Below are 11,220 nucleotides of genomic sequence, written 5' to 3'. Positions count from 1 at the left end.
ATTCTCAGTTACTCCTGAGCTATGGAGAATACGAGGAGTGTGTGGACGTAGAGGGAGTCAAAGGATCACTGAGTGTTATTGTGGGCATGTGTTCCCCCCCAGATCCCTTATGGCAATCCACCTCTCTGACCTTAAAACACAATGTTGTGATTGAATGGTTGTAATTAAAATGTTCCCCTGGTTCTGGCCCCTCAGCGTCCCTCGGCTTCAGAGGAAAATAAACACACTAAATTGTGTTGATAGTCCAACAAAGCTTTGTCCGGGGAGTTATCAAATCTCATTACGAATATAAAACAGATAATGTCAGAAATGCATGAAAACACTTGAGCGGCCAATTTTTGCAATAATAAATTGCACACATAAGCTTTTTCAGGCGACAGGGATACAACAATAGCCAGGATAGCAGGATCACCTCTGCTGCCACATAAAAAAGGTTTGAGTTTATAATCCCGCTGGCTCCTGAGAGACAACTGAGGGCTCAAGGACCCGTCCTTGAAGTGCCAGCACTCCATCCGGCCCATCCTCAGGTCAGGAAACAGATTACAGCTCCACAGCTACTATCATAGGAAGGATGTGGAGAACGCATGCAGCCCACTCACTCTCTGGCCGAGGTTCATGCCCATAGGTCTGTGTACTTCACTGCACTTTGCCCAGCTACTTTGAAGTACTTGTTGCTGTACAGCAGAGTCTTCTCCTTTTGTTTTAATTGCTGCTGCCAAAATTTCTCATCAGTTGTACGTCATGTCTGCTATTATTCAGTAGTTACAGCAGACCACCCTGACTATATGGACAGAACTCCTGCTCAAAAAATGATTCACCAACTAATTACCCATGAAGGGAATGACTGAATGAACTGCAACTTGACAACATGAATTTGCATGCTGGGTCTCTCTGAGTTCTTTTATCTGTCTGCTGTATAGAAAGTGACGTGACACCAAATGAATTCCAACGTGGCTTCTTTCAATGCTGAATGTATGACTAGACTAACTGTTGTAATTAATTTATCTATTTGCTTGCTGTAGTGATAATAAATCAGTGTCAGCTAGTTGCACTGCCCTCATTTGCCAAACAAACTGCAACATTCTTTCACCAAATAATGATGAAAATATAGGAATATACTTTATAGGATCTAGTGGGTAATTTTGTCTGTTATTTGAGGCAGGACAGGAAGCATACAAGGGGTTTATTAGAGTTTTTTCAGTGGAAACCAAGTGACAAACTCCGGGGAAGATGAAGCAGAAATGCAGTTCTGCAAATGACCACTAGAGGCTTGCTTCAAAAGTGAGTCAATCCCCATAGACTCCCGTGTTATAATGTCTAACTTCACAGCACAAAACACATGTTTACAGCCTGGTACAAAAACAGTTTTGGTCTCCACAGATAATTTCTCCATTTATGCCAACTGTACAGGAGATAAATATTTATACAACTCTCTTGTTTAAATTGTATTAAGGCTTAAAGTTGGGTATAATTCATTGGCTAACTGCTTTGCATGATAGGTGAGTGACATTACAGGACATCCATCGTCCAGCTGCATGGTCCACCTCAGCTCCAAACAGTCCACTTCTGGTTCATTTTTGGATTAGCTGGGCGATAGGAGCAGTCAGGCACTGCCAAGATGGAGAGAACCGGAGCTTCAAAATCGCTGTTCGTACATCTTTATATACAGTCAGTGGTGGAAACTGTTGCTTGCTACTTAAAATGATGCTGATGAAAGTGGTAAAAGTGAACGAAGACATACAGATCATGAAAAAGTAAGCACATCTTACTTCGGATTTTTTTTCCGAGCAAATATTCAGTCTATTTTGGAACAACACCTAAGGTCAAAGGTGACATGCTTGGACAACATCACAAAAAAAATTTGGTGTAATATTTTTCTGTGGAAAAAGAAACTTGGCCTTAGGAGCTATTGTGTGGGGGAAAAAGCTCTTCAAATCAAATCAAATCAAACTTTATTTATAGAGCACTTTTCATACAGTTAAAAATGCAACGCAAAGTGCTTTACAACATTAAAAACATTAAAAACCCGTCCCTCCCTCCCTCCCTCCATATATACATATATGCACACAACTGCAGAAGCACGCACACGTACGCACGTCCACACACACATACATACACACACACCCATACATACACAGACACACACACGCCCACAGACACACACTCCCACCACTGACAGTAGGGAGACATGGCATGGCACTGACGATTGTGGAAAACGCCTCCAATTGGGGTCGTCCACACTGGGAGGAGTCGCAGGCCATGACCACTGGGGGCGCTGGCACCCAGACCCACAGACCCCCTGACCCCGACAGACAGGGGGACCCCCACACTGAGGTGGGGAGCCCCCCAACCAGCTGGGCCGAGGGGACTCATGGACAGCAACCCCAGCAGCAGACCAGATACAGGACCCAGTGTGGAGGACCTCTGAGGAAACACTGGAGTTAAATAACCAAAAATTTAAAACTACAAGATAGAATAAAAGACCTGTAAGATAAATAAAAAGGTGAAAGGTTAAAAAAAGGTGGTATGTGTTCTGCAGAATTGTTCACCATTTCTGACATCTCTGAAATTTTTCAACTCTCTTCCAGGCAAAATTCTTTCAGTTGCAAGATGTTTGAAGGGCGTCTTGCATGTGGTGCCCATTTCAAATCACCCTACAACATTTCAGTGGCTTCATAACTGGGCTGTGACTATCTATAACCTTCTTCTTTGTGAGCCATTTCTCGGTGGATTTGCGTGTGCATTTAGAACCATTATCCTGTTGAAAGATCCACATCTGCTTCAGCCTTCAGACAGATGGCTTCACACTATCTCCATCACTCTTTGATATGACGCAGGGTTCCTCATTGAATCAATGACTGTATGCTGTCCAGTCCCTGAGGCGTTTCCACCACCATGCTTCACAGCTGACTCTTCTCCTGAGAAGCTGTCCTGGGTCGGCACCAAACGCCTGCTGGTCCTGTGGTCAAACAGCTCTGTCTTTGAGTTGTCTGTCCAGAGCTCATTGTTCCAAAAGGCCTCCTCTTTGCCTATATGTTCACTGGCAAACTGTGGTGTTGCTCTAATGTTCTTTTTGGACAACACAGCCTTTTTCCTGGCTGGCTTTAGATGAGGGTCAAATTTGTGCAATGTCTTCCTGATTATAGACAATGCATTATGACAGTTTCAGAGTTACCTACATATCCTGTGAGGAAATTACTCTCTTTTTTTTGGAAACTTCTTCTTGCAGTAAACGTTCTGCTCTTGGACTGAATTTGCTGGGGTGGACAGTCCTGGACAAATTGGAAGTTGTTTGAAACCTACATCATTTGTAGATGATTTTTCTTGCAGTAGAATAAATTTTTTTGTCAGATAAATTGGAGATCTTTTAAAATTCTTTGCCAGACTCACAGACATCCACAACCTTTTTATCTAAAGACAGTGACAAAGAGACTTCCACAGCAAAGAGAACACCAGACCTTTCATGTGAAAGGCTTAAATAACACAGGTTCTCTCCCTAATGAGGTTCAAATCATTGGCACCTGATATGGAAACCGTGATTCTAGTTTTATGGATTTCAAGGTACAATAGTAAATGTATTTACTTTTCTCATGTGACTGGTCTTGTTAATTATTTAAATGAAATAATGATGGTTGAGGAAGCTGTGGCGAACTGTAGAGTTTATCACTATAAACACCTCTTTGTACAAAAGAGTCTTTTATCCCCATTGATGATAAGAAATAGTGATTTAATACAGTCACAGCATGACCTTTTTTTATAAGACATTTTTTCTCACAGTGAATTTCCCTACCTCAGTTTAATTATATTAACATAAAAGCTATAATACTGGCTATAGATGTATATGCGGTAAAAGAAATCCCATAAAAACCTGTTCAAATCTGACAGCAAGGAGGGCAGAGAAAATATGGCAACGAACCATTAAATAATAACATAAAAAAATAATTTAAAAAAGTGACAATAACTACAAATACAAAAAATAATGATTTTTTTTAGCTGATCTAAATACAGTAAAACAGTGTAATTTTACAGCCAGACATTGTAAAAGAATAAACTGCGATTCGTGGCAGCACTGATACAGTCTAGGGCTGTTGTTTTGTTTATAGTCAAAGTATAAATTAATGTTTTTTCCTGTTAATATACTAGATACTATCTGTTTTAAGAAACCTAAAAAATCTGTAAAATAACTTTTTAGAAATGTATTTACCTTTCTTCAGTCTATAAAATACTTGCACATATCTGTAAAATAACAATGTTTTTGGCTGATTTCAATAGTTTTTTTTGCAGTGAAATGTTACAAAAAAGTGAATTACTATTTGTAAAAATACAGATTTTTGATGTTAATATTTACTGTTTAGGCCTCTTTTGTCAGTGAAAATGTAGATTGATTTTTTTTTTTCCCCTGTGATTTTACTTATCTGGAATCTACAAAAACGGGGAAATTCTGTAAAATAACAGCAAAGTCGTCAAAAATGTAGAATTAAAAACTTTTAGAAACATGTTTTACAGCGCATAAACAAAAGGCACAAACAGCTCTCTAGAAAGGACACAGGGTCTAAAAAGTACCTCCGGGTGAGGACATTAAAACAGCGATACTTGGCTATAAATATGAAGGTTCACATCATCATCTCTTTAGATTCACTGGGTATCGTACTCTTTTGATCTGCATAGTTAAGATAATGTGCAAACTGTGGGATAAGCGTGTTGTGAACGCACCCATCCCATGTGCAGGAAAAGCATTGGTTCCCCACTGGTGTGCTTCATTGTGCCACTTTCCCAATCAGAAGAGCAGGCAGCAGCATCCTGCTTTAGCTGCCCCTGAGACCTGTCAAAAAGCCCAGAGGCAACCCCACTGTCACTCTGTTTATCTGACCTTTCACCTGGTGGGAGGAAACAGGACGTCAGTGCTCTTGTGTGTTTGTGAAGATAACCGAGGGGCCGCCTATTCTTGCTGTTTAAGTGTCAGAGATGGCTCATGCATTCAGAAAGTCCCAGTCCAGGTGCAGCAGAGTCAACAACCCTCCGCTGTCGCTCCTGTTAAATGATTTTGGACTCCCATCAACCACAGCGCTCACAGTCGTCTGATCCGCTTTGATGATGCTTAATAACATCCTTGATTATTTCAAGTAGGGTCGACTTTAAAGCTCCCCGGGTCTCTGAAGTCTGCAGTGTCACAGCTGCAGAAAAAAAATCAAAGACATTGTTTGTTTAAGATAGAAATACAGTTTATTGTTGGCATCAGCAGGTTTTACAATAATTGAATTTTTATAAGGAAACGATTGAAAACGTCCGTGCATAAATCTAAGACATGTACAGACAACAATGTAAAATGCATAGCGCAGACTGAAGATTACTAAAACTAAAAAAAAAAAAATGCACATGTTCAAATTCAGGCACGTAATTCATTTAAAAAAACAATGAGAATCAAGGCCAAAGTTACATTTGATTGCAACATAATCAGAAATCCCATCCAAGAGAAAAGTTAACAATCAATACCTTTATTTAAAACATAAAGAAGCATTTAATCAAGTGTAAAATCTCACAGTGACGTGCTGATTAACAAACCGTTTCACTTATAAGTGAGCCTAGGGACAGTCTCACTTGATCAGAGATAATTATTTAATTCGTAACTTGAAACATCTACTATCTCCATACAGATATCAGCTACAGAACTCGTATATCATAACATGTATTTTAATGCACTGAAGCTCGAATATGGCGTTTTTATACTATATTTCAGCAGATTGGTCCTGCACATTGAATGAGCCTCTCTAGAATGATTGGAAAAACATAATGGGCCCATTTCAAGGCTTTTAAGGTTCATTTGAGACAGAAAATAGAACAAAAAACTGTTATGAATACCTGGAAGGTATGAGAAAAGCCTCTGAGTTTAAACTTTCATGATATGGCACACTAAATGCTCACGATCTTTGGTCAATATATGAATGCAAAGCACTGACTGACTGCAGTCAAGTTAGCCCGAAAGTGCGACAGGAGGGTAACAGAGAAGCTTTAAAGGCTGTGGTTTGTGACCTCTGTCATTAATGCAGGGGCTGAAGAAGGGGAACACCTTCCCCCTCAGCACGCTGGTGAACGAGTAGAGCAGACTCATATCATCTGCGTTGTAGAAAGACACCTTCCTCTCGTCGCAGTCTAAGAAAACGCCGATCCTCTGGGGGAAGGATCCCAGCTGCAGCCTCGTCCACGGCTGCGTCCCGGCAGAGTATTCGTTGCCGTTACGCAGCCGCAGAGTCCAGTAGCCGCTTTCTGGGCTCAGCTTGATCCGAGCGTGACGGTCCACAGCCTCGGAGGCGACGCCCAGGTCCCACTTAGGGTTGTAGCCCACGTCGACCTCCCAGTAGTGCCGACCCGACTGGAAGCCCTGCGTGGCCAGAATGTTGACGCACTGGGTGAAACGCTTGCTGTGGTTCAGATGTTGGCTCATCACACCACATTCGACCGCCAAGGTTTTGTCCCTGGAGACGTGGATGCTTGGGTGCGCCGTGTCGACATCAAACGTTAATGGGGAAGGACCTTCGGGGTGAAATCATCCATTAAATGATAACAATTTCAGTCATAAAATTCAGCTTTTAAAATAAAACACATCCGTTCAGAGGAACAATGGTGTCACTACTGCCATTCTGTCGCCACTTCAGCGTCTTCATACATCGCTCCCTTCATTTTCTCATAATTACTGTCATTGTTGAGGCAGAACCATTTTTCTGCTTGAGTCTTCATGTGTCTAATGAAGCACATCAGAGGGGAAATTACCTGGCTTCAAAGATTTGAACATCTTCCTCCATGTGATGTACTGTAATGGGGCCATGTATTTGTTGCTGAAAGCATTTATATCAAACTCAGGGGCGATATCCACCTGCACACATGGTCTGTGGAAAAAGTACAAGGGGAAAAATGTATTTAGTTCAGTAAATTAAGTAGAAATCACAAAGAAGATGACAGGTGCAACAACGCTACAAGCAAGTAATTAGTTTTGACAGCGAAATGAACTCTTACCTCAGCTGTGGGAGCTAGCGAGGCGGGGAAAAAAATCAAAGAGACATTACATTAAGAGCTTGTTTGTCTGAAAAACTGAAGTCACAAATTAGATTACACTGTAGGTTTTATTTAAGGCTTAGACACGGTGTACAATTTTATCAAATTAACAGCTACTTTAAAGCAAGTTCTCATCTAACCACTTAATATTCACCCTTATTTTTAGTCAAAAAAAGCTGGTGCAGCACATAGTGATTCAACATGTTTGTGCCTCCATAGAAGACTGTGAAGCTAAGAGGCCATTAATGAAGCGCTTTTCCATGACCTGGATGACTCAATCTACGCAGATGTAAGAAATTTTCGTTTTTGTTTTTTTTTTTGTGGCCGCATTCTCATTCTAAAGTAAGTAACTACTCCTGGTGCTGCTGCTATTATACCTGTATGATACAGTCAGTTATGTGGTTTGTATCATGAGGTTCTAAGCTTACAAAAGATGTAGAAATGGGACTAAAAATACTGCAGGAGAACCTTCACTCTGCGAGAAGCCCTCACCTCAGTTAGCACGATATCCTCAGTGGCAGCACTAGCCTGTTGCAGCGCCTTTAAATTGTCCTCCAGATCCCTTACGGCCAGCTCCGCGGCCTCCAGGTGGCGCTGGACCTTCTGCATCTCCTCCTCCTCCTCCCTCCTTAGCTGCTCCAGCATAGAGGTTTCCTCGTCGTGCAGGATCTGATGAAGAGCTCTGAAATCCCCTTTGACACGAGCCTGCAGATCTGCCCCGACTCTCTAAGGCGAGCAGGAACAGTTCACGTTACAGCCAAGGACACAATGTGGCATTTTCAACGCTGCGCCACGATTTTATTGACCCATTTCTAAGAGTTACTTAGGTTGCCAAGTGACTCGGTCCATTAAAGCTGTGAAGAACTCGCAAAAGCACACACATCTAGAAAAATACAAACAAGCGGTAATGAAGCTACAATTAGCATCAGAGGTCTATGTGTCAAACAAGAGAGCGTACAGAGTGTTTAAGCAAGGAACGATTTCCTTTTCATCATCTCAGCCTCGCGTGCACAGCTAAAGTCAAGCTCTTATCTCCCATCTGTCTCATGCACTTTAAATGTGTTTTTGTTTCTGTCGCCCCTGCCAGAGCACAGCTGGTCACATGGCTTGATGCATCTGTCTGCTGAGGTAAATATGGAAGAGCTGCTGTCAAGAATGAGACTGTAAAGGAGCAAACATTTACTCCTCACAATATATACACAATTAAATCAGTTTTGAAAGGCCATTACGTTTTACATATCAAAGCACAAACTGTCACTTCCCACAACAGCAAACAATGCTAAATATGCACACTGACATACTGCAAACAGCCATTAGGGAGGGACATGGGCATGCTTATCTTTTAAGTGCTGCCATCCCTTTGCATCTCCACATGAGTGTACCTTTATGATATTCATCTTTTCTTTGTCTCTGTGAATGCTGTTGATAAATTCCTCCTTCCTCAGACGATGGCTCTCCAAGGTCTCTTTCAGTTGTTTCTGTGAAGCGATATGCAAATCAAATCAGTGTGAGGACAGAAACATTAAAACAAAGAGAGACTGGGTCGAGAATCAGAGAAGTCATTAACAACTGTACTGCAGCAACAACTCTCGCCTGAAAGAGTTCTATTTTTCGCTCAGACTTGTATTGTCACTATTTGCGTGTTGACACTAACTTTCTGAGGGTGCACGTTGTCGTGTTGTTGAATTAAACTGCATTACATTCAAAAGGTAGTTCTAATATTGTGTGCAACTTATGAAACACTTTGAGGAGTGAAAACGTCTACAATAGCTTATAATTTAATGACGTCTGGCAGTACAAATTACAGCCTTGAAGGAAGCGTTGTACATTTTAATACGTTTTTGTGTGTGTGTGTGTGTGTGTGTGTGCGTGTGTGTGTGTGTGTGTGCCTTCCTGATATCTTTTGTCATGACTATGAAGTTGCCAGGCAACCCACAAAGAGTGCAGGAAGCCACTGCGCCCTTCCAAGAAAATGAGCCCCAATAGCACTGCAGCTTGTCATTAAACTTCTTCGGATTTTGTACCAATTAAACAAAAAAAGGTATGGCACATTGATGGATAATCTTTAGAGGTTTTGGTAGATGAGTTTTATTATCAGCGAGCTGTTTCCTCTTGTTTGTGGTTGTCATGCTTAGCTATGCTAAAAACCTGCAGGCCTCTTACTTCCTGTAGATGCCAGTTTTCTTATCTGACTCTTGGCAAGAAAGCAGATAAATGTACTTTCCAATATAAAAAAAACCAAAAGAAATAAACAGCACCAGTGTGATAAAAGTATAGTTTATAACAGGTATTTTGGATTGGATTGCCTTGAAGACATTAAGGTGGTTTTATTATTTTGGTAGAAATTGGTCCTCATGCTGTGGTTTGGCTTAATATCCTGTCATACGGTGATATAAAAGGGAGTGGAGAGTGAACTTTGGCCCAAGCAATTCAAACAAGATTTGTTCAGGGTGAAAGTACAGGAAAAGAAACACAGATGTGGACTGAAACAATAAATGCAACTGTATTGAACTTGTTACAGAGTGCTCATAAGTAATCGATCGGTTTACTTTTGAGCTGAATTATTATTTGTCTTAGATTAACAAGCAGTTAATGATGCTTCCCAGATGTCCAAGAGTGAATGCATGGAAGACAGCCAGCAGGATATCGGTTAAACACACAGCGGAGGTGACATAAAAAGCAGTGAACTCACCTCCAGGCTCTTGACGAAAGTGTCCGAGGTGGTGGCCCGGACCTTCTCCACCATGGCTGCCACGAGGTAGTTAGTCTGAAACTGCTTGGAGCTGAACTCCTTGCGGCACTGCGGGCAGGTTACAGGCCCCTGCGCTCCTCTCCAGTACCTGGAGATGCAATGTCTGCAGAAATGGTGCATGCAGGCCAACATGACGGGCTCCCTGAACAGGTCACAGCATATGGCACACGTCAGGTCCTCCCTCAGGCTGGCTTTGGCGGATGGGGCAGCAGCAGCCATGATGGAGGCTTCTGTCTTCTCCAGGAAATGAAAGCAAGAGTCTGAAGTGAAACGGGGAGCAAGGCACTGCCCCTTCCTGCAGGCAGTAAACGAACAAAAAAGCACATCCACGTTAAATCAGCTATTGAGTGTCTAAAATTAGCTCCAGCTGCAACACTGAGAGCAAATAGGTGCATAAAGCTGCAGTTTCGTCTGCTCTTGCTTGCTATAACATGATCGTGGTGACCAGCAGTGGACATCAGCTGATCGATCACGGGGCTGTGTAAGCCAGCTGGTGGTGTGTGTTTGGTTTCAGCACTGTCTGAAGCCTGCTAGCGTTTAGCTGCGACCGGATACACAACACAAACAGTTAACTGACTCACTAATTAACTCTAATAAACACTTTGACGACTCTTTGATGAACTTACGTGGTCTGCCGCGGTGGGAAATTGGAGGCAAACACTTGAAAGTTGCTCCCACTGTTCTCTGATCCCTCTGCTGCTGCTGTTTGGGGACAGGACGTACGAGTGTTGTGCGCATGTGCAGACCGCAGTCCCACCTGTGATTGGTCCTCACGTTTCACCTCAAACAGCAGCTTGTAAACACACGTGACTTCTGGTCTCCTCCACGTGTTCGATGTTTGACAAACGTTCATCTCTGCACAAGTTTAAACTTTCAGTATTTATCATTCAGCCATTCATTTCCTTCTCTGTGTTTTGCCAAATGCAGGGAAGGTGGACTAAGTCAAGATTTTAAAAAATGGAATAGAATAGCTTTATTGCCACCATGCATGACGAAAATGCAGAGTCCAAACCTCATTCTCAGAGGAAATTGCCCCTTCATTGTTTTTTGCTCATTCTAAATAATACATTGTTACAGTACCATTCTTCAGTTTTCAGGCCATTTCCGATAATGATGTAATTCTGGTGAAGACACTCAATCCCTTAAAATAATGTGATTACATTGGATTGCCACTGGGGCTGCACAGTGACATAGTGGTTAGCACTTTCACCCTGCAGCAAGAAGATCCCTGGTTCGTGTCCCCCCCCCCCCCCCCCCCCATGTTCTCCCTGTGCATGCAAGGGTTCTCTCCAGGTTCTCCGGCTTCCTCCCACAGTCCAAAAACATGCTGAGGTTAAATGGTGATTCTAAATTGCCTGTAGGTGTGAATGTGAGTGTGATTGTTTGTCTGTATATGTAGCCCTGCGATGGACTGGCGA

The 11,220-nt window shown here is 42.2% G+C and overlaps 1 protein-coding gene across 1 annotated transcript; it reads right to left on the bottom strand.

Annotated features, from left to right (window-relative positions):
• Nucleotides 1-5,197: 5,197 nt before the first annotated feature.
• Nucleotides 5,198-10,576, bottom strand: trim105 (tripartite motif containing 105). Its single transcript, XM_023285731.3, has 7 exons — nt 10,429-10,576; nt 9,743-10,097; nt 8,433-8,528; nt 7,543-7,776; nt 7,012-7,025; nt 6,769-6,884; nt 5,198-6,531 (listed from the first exon to the last, which is right to left on the bottom strand). The coding sequence occupies exons 2-7, from the start codon at nt 10,019-10,021 to the stop codon at nt 5,972-5,974; spliced, it is 1,299 nt and encodes a 432-aa protein (XP_023141499.1). The 5' UTR covers nt 10,022-10,097; nt 10,429-10,576; the 3' UTR covers nt 5,198-5,971.
• Nucleotides 10,577-11,220: the final 644 nt, after the last annotated feature.

Source organism: Amphiprion ocellaris, chromosome 13, assembly GCF_022539595.1.
Source record: "Amphiprion ocellaris isolate individual 3 ecotype Okinawa chromosome 13, ASM2253959v1, whole genome shotgun sequence".
Lineage (NCBI taxonomy): Eukaryota > Metazoa > Chordata > Actinopteri > Pomacentridae > Amphiprion > Amphiprion ocellaris.
Note: the sequence above shows the minus strand (reverse complement) of the source record. Positions and strands in the feature narration are given on the sequence as shown.

Bases quoted from the DNA above. Each gene is read 5' to 3' on its own strand.
- trim105 (XM_023285731.3), bottom strand. From the start codon at position 10,021: ATGGCTGCTGCTGCCCCATCCGCCAAAGCCAGCCTGAGGGAGGACCTG. The intron at 8,529-9,742 runs GTGAGTTCACTG...ATCGCTTCACAG, and splicing joins CTTTCGTCAAGAGCCTGGAG to AAACAACTGAAAGAGACCTT. The intron at 6,532-6,768 runs GTAATTTCCCCT...TTCACCCCGAAG, and splicing joins GTTCAAATCTTTGAAGCCAG to GTCCTTCCCCATTAACGTTT.